General features: G+C 38.4%; 1 protein-coding gene across 2 annotated transcripts in view; it reads right to left on the bottom strand.

Moving 5' to 3' along the window:
* NKAIN3 (sodium/potassium transporting ATPase interacting 3) overlaps positions 1–15518 on the bottom strand; it is a 751259-nt gene that overhangs the window by 24966 nt on the left and 710775 nt on the right. The window contains exon 7 of one of the 2 annotated variants that reach the window (XM_017893482.1): positions 12955–13276. The exons of the other annotated variant lie outside the window; for it this stretch is intronic. Coding sequence (XP_017748971.1) covers positions 13223–13276 — 54 coding nt within the window. The 3' untranslated portion in view covers positions 12955–13222. Of the gene's footprint in view, positions 1–12954; positions 13277–15518 lie in introns of those variants that run through there. 2 annotated transcript variants of the gene reach the window in all.

The raw sequence follows: 15518 nt of genomic DNA, 5'->3' as shown, positions 1-15518 counted from the left end.
CCAGCAGGGATCGACAGACACTTCATACAGGAGAGCTCTGGCTAGCATCTGGCAGGTGCCCCTCTGGGATGAAGCTTCCAGAGGAAGCACGAGGCGGCAATCTTTGCTGTTCTGCAGCCTCTGCTGGTGATAAGCATGCAAACAGGGTCTGGAGTGGACTCCCAGAAAACTCCAGCAGACCTGCAGAAGAGGGGCCTGACTGTTAGAAGTAAAACTAACAAACAGAAAGCAATAGCATCAACATCAACAAAGAGGATGACCAGGCAAACACTCCATCCAAAGGTCACCAACAGCAAAGACCAAAGGTAGATAAATCCACAAAGATAAGGAAAAACCAGTTCAACAAGGCTGAAAATTCCCAAAACCAGAGTGGCTCTTCTCCTTCAAAGGATCACAACTCATCACCAGCAAGGGAACAATACCGAATGGAGAATGGGTTTGACGAATTGAGAGAAGTAGGCTTCAGAAGATGGGTAATAACAAACTCCTCAAAGCTAATGGAGCATATTGTAACCTAATGCAAGGAAGCTAAGAACCTTGATAAAAGGTTAGAGGAATTGCTAACTAGAATAACCAGTTTTGAGAAGAACACAAATGACCTGATGGAGCTGAAAAACACAGCACGAGAACTTCATCAATAGCCAAACTGATCAAGCAGAAGACAGGATATCAGAGAATGATGATCAACTTAATGAAATAAAGCATGAAGACAAGATTAGAAGAAAAAAAACTGAAAAAGAATGAACAAAGCCTCCAAGAAATATGGTACTATGTGAAAAGACCAAATCTACTTTTGATAGGTGTACCTGAAAGTGACAGGGAGAATGGAACCAAGTTGGAAAACATTCTTCAGGATATTATTCAGGAGAACTTTCCCAGTCTAGCAAGGCAGGCCAACATTCAAATTCAGGAAATACAGAGACCACCACAAAAATACTCCTTGAGAAGAGCAACCCCAAGACACGTAATTGTCAGATTGACCAAGGTTGAAATGAAGGAAGAAATGTTAAGGGCAGCCGGAGAGACAGGTCAGGTTACCCACAGAGGGAAGCCCATCAGACTAACAGCAGATCTCTCAACAGAAACCCTATAAGCCAGAAGAGAGTGGGGCCAATATTCAACATTTTAAAGATAAAATTTTCAGCCCAGAATTTCATATCCAGCCAAACTAAGCTTCATAAGTGAAGGAGAAATAAAATCCTTTACAGACAAACAAATGCTGAGGAATTTTGTCACCACCAAGCATGCCTTTACAAGAGCTTCTGAAAGAAGCACTGAATATGGAAAGGAACAACTGGTATCAGCCACTGCAAAAACAACCCAAAATGTAAAAACCATCAACACTATGAAGAAGCTGCATCAATTAATGGGCAACATAACCAGCTAGCATCATAATGACAGAATCAAATTCACACATAACAATATTAACCTTAAATGTAAATGGTTAATGGTTAATGGGCTAAATGCCCCAATAAAAAGGCACACACTGGCAATTGGATAAAGAGCCAAGACCCATCGGTGTGCTGTATTCAAAAGATCCATCTTGTGTGCAAAGACACACATAGGCTCAAAGTAAAGGGATGGAGGGATATTTACCAAACTAATGGAAAGCAAAAAACAAAACAAAACAAAACAAAACAAAAAAACAGGGGTTGCAATCTTAGTCTCTGATAAAACAGACTTTAAACCAACAAAGATCAAAACAGACAAAGAAGGCCATTACATGAGAGTAAAGGAATCATGCAACAGGAAGAGCTAACTATACTAAATATGTATGCACCCAATACAGGAGCACCCAGATTCGTAAAGCAAGTTCTTAGAGACCTACAAAGAGACTTAGACTCCCACACAATTAGTAGTGGGAGACTTTAACACTCCACTGTATATATTGGACAGATCACTGAGATAGAAAATTAACAAGGATATTCAGGACTTGAACTCACCCCTTGACCTGGAAGACCTAATAGATATCTACAGAATTCTCCACCCCAAATCAACAGAATATATAGTCTCCTCAGCACCACATAGCACTTTTTCTAAAATCGACGATATAACTAGAGGTAAAACACTCATCAGCAAATGCAAAAGAATGAAAACCATAACAAACAGTCTCTCAGACCACAGTGACATCAAATTAGAACTCAGTATTAAGAAACTCACTCCAAACCACACAACTACTTGGAAACTGAACAACCTGCTTCTGAATGACTCATGGGAAAAAAATGAGATTATGGCAGAAATAAATAAGTTATTTGAAACCAACAAGAACAAAGACACAATGTAACATACTCTCTGGGACACAGCTAAAGCACTGCTTAGAGGGACATTTATAATATTAAATGCCCACAGGAGAAAGTAGGAAACATCTAAAATCAACATGCTAAGGTCACAATTAAAAGAATTAGAGAAACAAGAGCAAACTATTTCAAAAGCTAGCAGAAGACAAGAAATAACGAAGATCAGAACAGAACTGAAGGAGATATGAAAAACCCTTCAAAAATATCAATGAATCCAGGAGATGGTTTTTTGAAAAGATTAACAAAATAGATGGCTAGCCAGGCAAATAAAGAAGAAAATAGAGAAGAATCAAATAGATACAATAAAAAGTGATAAAGGGGAGATCACCACTAATCCCATAGAAATGCAAACTACCATCAGAGAATACTACAAACCCCTCCACCCAAATAAACTAAAAAATCTAGAAGAAATGGATAAATTCCTGGACACATTCACCCTACCAAGACTAAACCAGGAAGAAGTTGAATCCCTGAATAGGCCAACAACAAGTTCTGAAATTGAGGCAGTAATTAATACCCTACCAACCAAAAAAAGTCCAGGACCAGAGGGACTCACAGTCAAACTCTACCAGAGGTACAAAGAGGAGCTGGTACCATTCCTTCTGAAACTATTCCAAACAGTAGAAAAGAGGGACTCCTCCCTAACTCATATTTTGATGCCAGCATCATTCTGAAACCAAACCCTTCCAGAGACACAACAAAACATGAAAATTTCAGGCCAATATCTCTGATGAACATCTATGCGAAAATCTCCAATAAAACACTGGCAAACTGAATCCAGCAGTACATTAAAAGCTTACCGACCATGATCAAGTCCGCTTCATCCCTGAGATGCAAGGCTGGTTCAACATATGCAAATCGATGAATGTAATCCATCACATAAACAGAACCAATGACAAAACCAAATGATTATCTCAACAGATACAGAAAAGGCCTTCAACAAAATTCAACACTCCTTCATGCTAAAACACTCAATAAACTAGGTATTGATGGAATAGCTCTCAAAATAATAAGAGCTGTTTATGACAAACCCACAGCAAATATAACACTGAATGGACAAAAGCTGGAAGCACTCCCTTTGAAAACTTGCACAAGACAAGGATGACTTCTCTCACCACTCCTATTCAACATAGTATTGGAAGTTCTGGTCAGGGCAAACAGGCAAGAGAAAGAAATAAAGCATATTCAAACAGGAAGAGAGGAAGTCAAATTGTCTCTGTTTGCAGATGATATGGTTGTATATTTAGAAAACCCCATCGTCTCAGTCCCAAAACTCCTTAAGCTGATAAGCAATTTCAGGAAAGTTGCAGGATACAAAATCAATATGCCAAAATCACAAGCATTCCTATGCACCAATAATAGACAAACAGAGAGCCAAATCGTGAGTGAACTCCCATTCACAATTGCTACAAAGAGAAAATAATATCGCTNAGGAAGTCAAATTGTCTCTGTTTGCAGATGATATGGTTGTATATTTAGAAAACCCCATCGTCTCAGTCCCAAAACTCCTTAAGCTGATAAGCAATTTCAGGAAAGTTGCAGGATACAAAATCAATATGCCAAAATCACAAGCATTCCTATGCACCAATAATAGACAAACAGAGAGCCAAATCGTGAGTGAACTCCCATTCACAATTGCTACAAAGAGAATAAAATACCTAGGAATACAACTTACAAGGGATGTGAAGGACTTCTTCAAGAACTATAAACCACTGCTCAAGGAAATAAGAGAGGACACAAACAAACGGAAAAACATTCCATGCTCATGGATAGGAAGAATCAATATCCTAAAAATAGCCATACTGCCCAAAGTAATTTATAGATTCAATGCTATTTCCATTAAGCTAGCATTGACTTTTTTCACAGAATTAGAAAAAACTACTTTAAATTTCATATGGAACCGAAAAAGTGCCCTTATAGCCAAAACAATCCTAAGCAAAAAGAACAAAGCTGGAGGCATCATGCTACCTGACTTCAAACTATACTACAAGGCTACAGTAACCAAAACAGCATGGTACTTGTGCCAAAACATATATATATAGACCAATGGAACAGAACAGAGCCCTCAGAAATAACGCTACACATCTACAACCATCTGATCTTTGACAAACCTGACAAAAGCAAGCAATAGGGAAAGGGTTTCCTATTTAATAAATGGTGCTGGGAAAACGCTAGCCATACGCAGAAAACTGAAACTGGACCCCTTCCTTACATCTTATACAAAAATTAATTCATGATGGTTTAAAGACTTAAATGTAAAATTCAAAACCATAAAAACCCTAGAAGAAAACCCAGGCAATACCATTCAGGACATGGGCATGGACAAATACTTCATGATGAAAATACTAAAAGCAATGTCAACAAAATCCAGAATTGACAAATGGGATCTAATTAAACTAAAGGGCTTCTGTATGGCAAAAGAAACTATTATCAGAGTGAACAGGCAACCTACAGAATGGGAGAAAAGTTTTGCAACGTATCCATCCGACAAAGGGCTAATATCCAGTATCTACAAGGAACTTAAATTTACAAGAAAGAAAAAAAACATCAAAAAGCAGTTTAATGATATGAATAGACACTTCTTAAAAGAAGACATTTATGTGGCCAAAAAACATAAAAAATATCTCATCATCATGGGTTGTTAGAGAAATGCAAATCAAAACCACAATAAGATACCATCTCATGCCAGTTAGAATGGTGATCATTAAAAAGGAAACAACAAATGCTGAAGAGGATGTGGAGATCTAGGAATGCTCTTAACACTGTTGGTGGGAGTGTATTTAGTTCAATCATTGTGGATGACAGTGTGTCAATTCCTCAAGGATCTGGAACTAGAAATACCATTTGATCCAGCAATCCCCTTACTGGGTATATACCCAAAGGATTATAAATCATTCTACTATAATGACACATGCACTCCTACATTTATTGCAGCACTATTCACAATAGCGAAGACTTGGAACCAACCCAAATGCCCATCAATGTTAGACTGGATAAAGAAAATGTGGCACACAAACATCATGGAATACTATGCAGCCATAAAAAATGAGTTAATGTCCTTTGCAGGGACATGGATGAAGCTGGAAACCATCATTCTCAGCAAACTAACACAAGAACAAAAAGCCAAACACTGCATGTTCTCACTCATAAGTGGGAGTTGAACAATGAGAACATATGGGCACAGGGAGGGGAACATCACACACTGGGGCCTGTTGGGGGATGGGGCCAAGGGGAGGGATAACATTAGGAGATATACCTAATGTAGATGACGAGTTGATGGGTGCAGCAAACCACCATGGCACATGTATACCTATGTAACAAACCTGCATGTTCTGCACATGTATCCCAGAACTTAAAGTATACATATGAAAAAAGAATGTAAATAAATCATGGAGATTAATGGCAAATACTCAAAATCTGCAAAGGAATTTTGGGGTGGATTTATTCACCACTGTGCCATGGGTGTAATCTGCCTTCGCAAATGTCAACTGAGAAGCATGTAAGCAGACAATGAACTTGATTCAGAGAGAGACAGAAAAATCTTGGGAAGTTTAATTATTGATGTTAGTATCACTTTTCTATATGAAAAACTAGGAAGACAAAGACTGGCATTTGATGTATCAACATACTCAATCTAGTGGTTAAAAATAAAAAAAAGTCCTATTTTACCGCTATATATATATATATATACAATTACAAACTTTTATAAATTCCCTCACTTGCATATTTTTTGGACAATTTGAATAATCATTCCACTTCAGCCTATATTATGTTCCTGAAGAAAAATAGATGAAGGGGAAAATAGGTCCAACTTTTACTGAGAGAAAATAAGAGAAAAGATCATATACTTCTTATTTATCTCTCCTACCCCTGACTTCCTAAGCACTGATGTTGATTACATACTTGTTAAACTGAATAACAAGAAAATAATAACAATACTAATCAGTTCGGAAGAGAAAGTCCTACCAAAATAAAATAGCTAAGTGTTACAACCATAGAAGAATTAATTTATTGTGGCAGGATAATGAGGACCAAGCAAAATGTCAGATTGGCTCTAAAATTTTAAATTCAATTCTAGAGAAGAATAGTTAAACCTGTCTGCAAAATTATGGGAACCATAGAAGGATGTAGTGCCATCGATTTATTTTCATTTCTTTCTAACCACGAAGACAAGATAAGGAAACAAGATGAGGCAGAAATTCTCATTTCTCAGACTTGATCATTAAATTTCTCACAGTACTGAAGAATATATGTACATTTTTCTGGAATGTGTTATAATTAAAGTACTATAAATGAAAACACTATTCCAAGAAGTGTCAATTAGTTTGAACTGTGTGATTGAAACTGCTAAGTATTATTTTATAAATATTTTTCCTTCTTACTAAAAAATGAAGCCCCCCTCCCCCGCTTTTTTTTTGAGACAAGGTTTGGCTCCATCTTCCAAGCTGGAGTGCACTGGCATGATCTTGGCTAACTGCAACCTCCGTCTGCCAGGTTCAAACAATCCTCCCATTTCAGCCTCCCGAGTAGCTGGGACTACAAGCACTCACCACCACACTTGGCTAATTTTTGCATTTTTTATAGATATGGGGTTTTGCCATGTTGCTCACGTTGGTCTCGAACTTGTGAGTTCAAGTGATCTGCATGCCTTGGCCTTCCAAATTGCTGGAATTACAGGCATAAGCCACCATGTCCAGCATAGCTCTTAATTTTTAGTTAAGCATAAAGTCATTAAGAATAAAGACTATAATACCCAGGTTTCTTTGCAGCAAAGTTGGGGGTGGACCAAGTTTTGGCTAATGAGATGTAAGCAGAAGTAGTGTGTGTACTTCTGAGGCATATCCTTAAAGGAAAGAAACACTCCTTTTGTTCCTTTTCCACCTCCAAGGTCAGAATACAAAACCAATAGCTGACGCTTCAGCAGACATTTTGAGTCATGTTATGGTCTTGAAAATGGTGGCCACAGAGGACGAAGCAACAAGAGAGGAGTCTCGGTCCTTGTCTCTAGGGAAATCACATCCAGCTCTTTGCTGACTCTTTCCAGAATTTTGAAATAAAAAGAGAAATATACCTCTATCTTATTTAATCCATTGTCATTTTTCATTTTCTGTCACTTGTAGGTAAGCCTAATCCTAACTAATATAGATTAAGTTGTCTGCCAAAGGAAATTCTATGACAAGAAATGGATAGACTATTGGTTTCTTCAAACTGTTTCTTAATAACTCTGAAGAGGAAAGGAAAAACATGCCTTACATGGAAAATGATTCAATGTTTTTAGTCAATCAAAGAAACAAGAACAAAATTCTGAGTTAAGAATTGACATTGTTCAAATTCCAGTTAGGTGACTTTCAGCTTTGGATTCTTCCTTCCTGTCTCCCTGTCCATTCCCTTTCTTTCTCTTTCTCTTCCTCACCGTCTCTCCATTTCCCTCTCCCTTCCTTTCTACCTTCTATTCTTTTCTTCTTTTTACTTAACTTAGCTCTCAAGTTTAAACTACAGCATATTTTGGATTCTTTAAATATTTCAGTTTTTAAAAATGTTTAGCATTTAACATGATTCTTACCCTTTGTATGAATGCAAGTTCAAGAAAGATGATTCATTTTTTGCTTGCCACCACATTTTTCTACAAATACCAATATTTAAGAAGCTGTATCCACCTTCAAGAAGTGGCCTTTTTCTTTTAGTCTTCAATAAGACGCTAAGCTCTTTAAGATGAGAAAGAGACACTACCTATAACTTTAGAATTTTTTGTTAATTCCATTTTTTTGAGAATTTTTTTTTTAAAAAAACATTTTTTTAAATATTTTTTTTTTTTTTTTTTTTTTTGAGATGGAGTCTCGCTCTGTCGCCCAGGCTGGAGTGCAGTGGCTGGATCTTGGCTCACTGCAAGCTCCGCCTCCCGGGTTTATGCCATTCTCCTGCCTCAGCCTCCCCAGTAGCTGGGACTACAGGCGCCCGCCACATTGCCTGGCTAGTTTTTTTGTATTTTTCAGTAGAGATGGGTCTTCTAATAATTAAAACATATCTATTTCTTCTTCTCTCTCTCTCTTTTTTTAGAGACAGGCTCTTGCTCTATTGCCTAGGCTGGAGTGTAGTAGTGCACTCACTGCAGCCTCTATTTCCTGGGCTCAAGTAATCTTCTTCCCTCAGTCCCTAAAGTGGCTGGGATCATAGGTATGTGCCACCACACTTGGCTAATTTAAAGTTTTTTTAGGTATTTATTGTTGTTGTTCTTTGTTTGTTTTTGTAGAGATAGGGTCTCACTATTTTGTCCAAGCTGGTCTTGAACTCTTGGCCTCAAGTGATCCTCTCACCTCAACTTCCCAAAGCTTTGGGATTATAGGCATGGGCCACTGTGTCTGGTCATCTGTTCCCTTTCTAAATTGCTCACTATGTAGTTATATGAGGAGTACTTTCCTCTGTCAGTTCACTTTTGGGCATAATGTCCTTAAGTTGTGGGCCTGTTTATCACAAATATTTCAATATGGTTCTTAGACACTTCAACAGACCTTCTATCAAACAAAGGTTACAGATAACTTTTAAATTAGATGGAAGTAAAACCCAGGCATTCAAGTTGCTATAGTTTTAAAAGAGCAATTATTTATATTTTTCCTACTTAATTCAGCTATACCTGGAAAGAATGTATCTTGGGCAAAAATGTCAAGTTAGAACATTTGCATTCTAATCAACTATGAAATTTATCCTAGTTACATACTAAAGTGACTCAGACAGAATAAGTGAGAATTTGCTTCAAAAATAATTAGCCAGAATAGACCACATTTGGGGACACCATTCGTTTTTAAATTAAGAAATGAAGATTTGTTTATTCTCGGCAAGATTCCTTTTAATTTGCAAAGATTGAAAAGAGAAATTTTGGTTTTTGCTTCTCAATTTAGCAAGGAGTCATGATGGTTTTCCTCAGATTTACAATGTACATTTTAGCTGGTTTTAATGAAGACAAATTCTTCTCAATCAGGAGTTGCCCATTCATTAAGTGAGACAGATGGCAGCCTTCGCATATATTTTGTTAGAGCCAGCCTCTTGAAGCTGGCTGCCTCCCTTATTTAGGTCTATAGGAATAGCAGGGCTTATTTTTCTGAAGGAAAAATCAAAGAAGTCAATATTTTGCTAGGGCAAATTGTCGAGTTGTCTTCAAAACAAACGAGCCAACCACTTCCCAGATTTAAAGTGGTAAGAAAGTGTATTTTCATTTTTTTTTCATTTGAGGGACACATACCCTCACTTTATGTGGCAGGTGGAAGGCTAAGATACTTGGGGATATACACATTTAGAGATTTTCCTAAGAGATGTTTGAGATTTCTCTGATGTGTGCTGTTCCACACCCCAAGACATTTTGTGTCCTTTGGTAATTCTCTAACCCTGCCTATAACTCCCTTGCTTAGATTTTGCTGGCTTTGAAACATGACCAGAAGCTCAAATAAAGAAAAAGTAAGCTGGAAAGCATCCCAACTTCCTGTGGTGTTGCATGAGGTCAGCAGAAGACACTTAAGAAAGGATGCATCATTCCCACAAGATAGAAGGCACAGCCTGGGGAAGGGCTGGCCAAGGTTTACAAGACGCAGTGCTAAGGTGGCTCCAAGAGGAAAAACACAGGCTTTAAATGTTCACCTCTCCATTCCAGTCAGTACTAGAGGCTAAAGGGCAGTGGATGTCCTATCTTCAGTTTTGCCAGGGCCACTTCTGAGGAGAGCTATTGAATCTAGAACTACACCATCTCTTAAGATAGTTAAGATTCTGACCAATGAATACAAGCTAAAGGATGCATTCATTTTCCCTTACTCTGACCAGACACACAATTGCATATGGAGAAGCTGAGGTTTGGCAAGAACATACAGTGCATGTAGTGACCACGTCTTTGCTGAAAACCCTAATGGATATGCACAATGGAGAGTGCATTCTCTAAGACTGGAGGCAAAAGCAACAACTGCAAATGCTCATTTCCATGGAACAGTAACTGTGACAGTACTGCATTGGAATTACCCAGATTAACGGATAATTGCTGAGTATTACTGTACAACTCGGCACTTCTGTTTTTCCCTTTGTCTTACAGAAGCATAGCCCCCAAAGAGTAGCCAGGAAGATGAGAGGCAGGGAGAAGAAAAGAGAGAAGAGGAGGTGGCAGATCAATCTAACTTGTTTCTGATGAGTGGCAAATATCCAGAATGTTAGGACAATCTTTATGGATTGCTGAGGGTGGGGATTGAAACAGTTATAACTTCATATTTAAGTCAAGAAAGATTAAAAATGAAAACATATATACCATATTAAATAATTGCCTATATTGCATATTAATAGACAAATCACTAACGTAAGGATTTTCTCCTCAAAGCTGTTTTCTGCACTTAGACAAAGTTCAGATTCTGCAATGCCTACCAGAAGTATGTACAAATTCATGTGAACATAAAATAGAAACAAAATTTAGTATGGTTCTATTTTGTGAAATGTTAACCATGTTTTACTTGCATGTGTATGTGTGGGCGTAAATTCAGTGACAGCTTAAAATATTTCAATATTAACTTTATCCTTCTGTTTTACTGATGCTCTACAGTTTTGATGTTTTATCAGCTTTTTCAATAATCGTAACAATACTAACAATAATTATTGGCATTAGTTTTGGAATTTGAATATAAAATTACTTTTAAATTAAAGCATATTTTAGTTGATTTCCAATCATTTAAACTTGGGCAACATTTTCCAGCTGCTTTTAAAAAACAGAGTTTGTTGTTTCCGTCGGCTCTTCAAAGTGCTTGAGTGGAAAGCAAGAGCTCCAGACAGGGTACAGAGGAGTGTTTTGACATGATTAATAATAATCACCTCCTTTAATTGTGAGGTGCTTCACCGTGTACTGAGATTTTTTTTTTACATTTTTCGTTAAATTCTCACCTCACCTTTGGGAGGTAGGGATCATAGTTCCATTTCATAGATGAGGAAAACTGTAGTGCAGAGATGTCAAACACTGTCCAAGAACACGGTAGTGGATAGGACCCAAACCCCAACTTTTGCTCCCATGTTCTCTGTCCACTGGCTATGGCTCTTGCCCCTGTGTACAGATACAGGGTCTGGACAAGTTCACCAAATCTCTTAGGCTTCAGCCCCCTCATCTGCAGAATAGTGGCTTGGATTCCACCATCTTCAAAGTCCCTGCCAGCTTTTCTTTATTTGACTTTGAATGTATTAAGTAGAATAAAAAGTGATGGGAGTTTGTGGGTACCAGCGGATTAAAGGGGTATAATCTGGAGGCTAGTGAGTAAATTAGGTCTCCAAATGGCTCACTGTGGTTGTGATGAGCTTGGAGGAATGAAGGCAAACTTTGTCACATTAAACTCTGATTCTTAACAGAGTCTCATGAAACCTATAGGCGCCAAAAGAAGAACAAGAGGAACAAAGGACTTTTACACACATACAAACATTTGTAACAGTTTTAGGTGGTTAATAGACCGACTTCTTAGAGATGCATGGGCTGAGTTAACAACCACATATTCACAACTTTCTGGCCTACAGGGAGCTTCACTGTCATTGTTACACGAAGTGAGCAAAACTTATTTTCATATAAAAAATAGTGATTGAGAAGTGTGGGCAAAAGTGATGTGAAAAGAGTATATATTTTATATTTAGAACAGATCAAATTATCAGTGATGATGAAAATTAGTACAGTGGTTGTCTACAAGAATGTAGGCATTGCCTGAAAGAGGGCATAAGGGAATTTTCTAAAGTGATGGAAATGTTCTGCATTTTGATTGAGGCCTTGGTTACATGGATATGTACATTTTTCAAAACTAATCAAATCATATCATTACTATTTGTGCATTTTACCATATGTAAATTTTGTGCCAGTTAAAAAAACACAACTGTGATGCATTTTCAAGACACTCCTTTTTCCCACAGATAATTGCTTCCCATATCATTTTCTTGGTATTTGGGAAGGGGTAGGAGAAAGAAAAACTGATGTTGCTCAAACATGAATTCTCCTTTAGAAGTATTTATAAAGAATGCCACAGTATTTTCATGCTTCTTTTGAATATCCTAAGAGCAAAGTTCCTGACTGCAGGTCTATGTTTGTGATTTCTGTCCCACAGGGGGTATGAGCTGTATGTTTAGGTCTGACAGCAGTGTCAGGAATGGAATAATGAGTAGAAAATATGGACCTCAGAGATACCCATATTCCCTCCAAAGGGGAAAGGGGCTCTACTAATCCTTTTATTCTTCCATGTGCCCACTATATATATATATATATGTGTGTGTGTGTGTGTGTGTGTGTGTGTGTGTGTGTGTGTATCAGGAAAAACAAGATATGCACAAGTCTGAAAATTTAGATTGCCATAATATTGTTCTGGGTTTTAAGAAGTCAAGAACAAAGGAGGACTCCATGTTTTGTTTTATGGCATTGAAAAAAATTACCCATATTCAATTCAAAAGCTGAATCCATTATTTGTACCCATTTATCAGCTGTCACAGGGTCTACCTTGGTGGCTGATAACCACAGGTAATGTCTGCTAAAACAAATTCATCAGGCCTAGAATAACTTCAACAGTCAGCAGTGCTGACTTAATATCTCCATAGCACACACTGAGATTTCTCTTAGAATTGACTGTAAAGGTTTTCACAGATCTGATTTTTCATTTTGCATGCCTCACATTAAATATTGTTAAAATTTTTAAACCAAATTCTGTTTTTTCTTTTTTCTTTTTTTTACAATTTACAAGTGTTCATATAAGAAGGAAACAACTAAAAAATTACCCACCCAAGCACCTAGAACTCATCTAGAGAACAATGCTAATAATACAAAGGCTGTGACCGAAGAACTCCATGATTCATGGGAAAGCCAGGAAGCACAGTCTAGCCTCTGGAAGGAACGTGAGGCTAGTCGGATCCACCGAGGTGCGCAGTCAATGGTCCTTTGCTCCCTAAGTCAAGTTCAGCAGCCGCATTTCTGGTTCAATGTCATTACTTATTTCGACCTAAAACAGAAAACACGAATTGCTTTCAAGAACTTCAAAGCTGACAGCTCAATATCTTTTATATTCATCCAGGTCTTTTGAAATGCAAAATAGCTCCTGGGTGCACCTGGTGCTGTCTGACTGTAGCAATAAGAAAGTTAGAAACCTGGGCCTTCTGCTTTTCAGATTAGGGCATGGTAATCGGGCATCATGATCAGAGTGCAGGATGATTTCCTGGGAGAGAAGTGCCAACCACACAGTAATTGTTGTGTGATGTGGAGTAGTCGCTATTGCTTTTCTTAAGAGTAAAGATAACAGGGTAATGTTGTGTCCCCAAACTATGAGACATTCGCATAGCCTGTTCTTTCTACAGTATGCTGATGGTTAAGTGCTCAAGATCATCCTGCTCTTGCTTTCATAACACCCAACCAATGACTCATGTTTCTTACACACATCTCATCCTGTGATGGCTACTTTTATGTGTCAGCATGGCCAGGCCATGGTGTCCAGATGTTTGGTAAAACTTCAGTTTACCTCTCACTGTAAAGGTTTTTTTCTTTTATTTTTTATTTATTTATTTATTTTAAAAAGGATTAACATGTAAATCAGTAGACTTTGAGTAAAGCAGATTGCCCTCTGTAATGTGGGTGGGCCTCATGTAATCTGTGAGAAAATCTTAAGAGAAAAGACTGAGGTCTCTTGTGGAAGAAGAAAGTCTGCCTCCAGACTGTCTTTGGACTTGAGCTGCATCTCTTCCTTGGGCCTCCAGTCTGCCAGCCCCCAGATGCAGGCACGTGTGGACGCGCACACACACACACACACACACACACACACACACACTCTCTCTCTCTACTGGTTCTGTTTCTCTGGAGAACCCTGACTCATACAGATCCCCATCTCCAATCACTGTTGTCTCCACACTTTTGAAAACGACTCTCCTTATTCTATCCTAAGCAGTAAGCCTTTGAAATGTTAGGGCATCAGCTTCCGCATCTTTGCACAATGTCAACCTTAACACAGTACCTACTGCGTAGTTGTTACTTCATAAACATCTGTTGAACACTTTTGCTCTCACAGTTTCTCTCCTGTGAAAAGTCTTAGCTAATCCAAACCCCTACTCACCTTTGCAGGTTTGGCTGAAATTTCTTCTCTACTGCAAAGAAGACTTCCACTTCTCCCTCAGCCATTTTGCTTTCTCATCCTGCTAAAAGCAACTCTCAGGCTATCAGCTCTTCCCTATGTACAGCTAGTGGCATCCAGGACTCATGATTAATTACTTCACCCAGGCATGCAAGTTGTCTTCCTTCAACTAAATTGTAAGCATCATTCCAACAGACTGCGTTTCACACTCTCTTCATAACCACATCTAGCAACTCCTTTTCCTCTACTTCAGCTTGATGACTTTATGCGTTGGAGGGAACTCTTCAGTTATAATTTGGAATGGCTGAAAAATTTCCCAACAGTTTTACTTTTTGTTTGCCGCTCTTCTCATTGTAGAGCATGAAGAAAACAACCACAAAATACCCACCCAAGCTCCTAGAACTCATCTAGAGAACAAATCCCTCCTGCATGCCTCAGGAGTGGGAATCCTCCAGGCCTCTCCCTGTGCCCCATCACATTTCCTCTGCTCATCTATTCTCTACATTCTGAATATCAGTGTCTACACTTTCTATTCCTTGGCATTTTAACAGGGATTTAAACTAAAAGAGAAAGGGATGGGATTATAATGGTGGAATAGTTTTATGCAATCTTTACAGTAGAAGGAATTTTCAGGGTTTATTTTTCCATCCAATACATGAATCTCTTTGAGAGTGAGGATAAGGCAACAGGAGAAGGTGTTTTTCTTTGTTAGCAGTAGTGTCAGTGAGGGTTTTGGGGAACTTCTAGGTACCCATTACATTTGTCTTTAACACCGGCTCTGCCTCTAGCTAATATTTTCTGCTTCTGGGCTTTAGCAACATGGATTGGTGAAGCAGTGAAACAGGCTGAGCCTGTTCCTATGATGTCAGGTAGGAATTCTGAAAGTGTTACTTCAGGAGCTGGGAAACATGTCTGTGAGGAGCTTTTGCAGAAGACAGTGAGGCAACTCCGAAAGGGGGCATTCAAAGGAAAACCTATTGGTAAACCTGTGTTAGGTTTTATTAGCAGATTGACTTTTAAAAAATCAAACAGGGCTGGGCACAGTGGCTCACGCCTGTAACCTCAGCACTTTGGGAGGTCGAGGCTGGTGGATCATCTGAGGTCAGGAGTTTGAGAGCAGCCT

The sequence above is a fragment of the Rhinopithecus bieti genome, unplaced genomic scaffold, assembly GCF_001698545.2.
Source record: "Rhinopithecus bieti isolate Rb0 unplaced genomic scaffold, ASM169854v2 scaffold_21726, whole genome shotgun sequence".
In the NCBI taxonomy this organism is placed as follows: Eukaryota; Metazoa; Chordata; class Mammalia; order Primates; family Cercopithecidae; genus Rhinopithecus; species Rhinopithecus bieti.
This window is presented reverse-complemented; position numbering and strand designations above follow the sequence as displayed.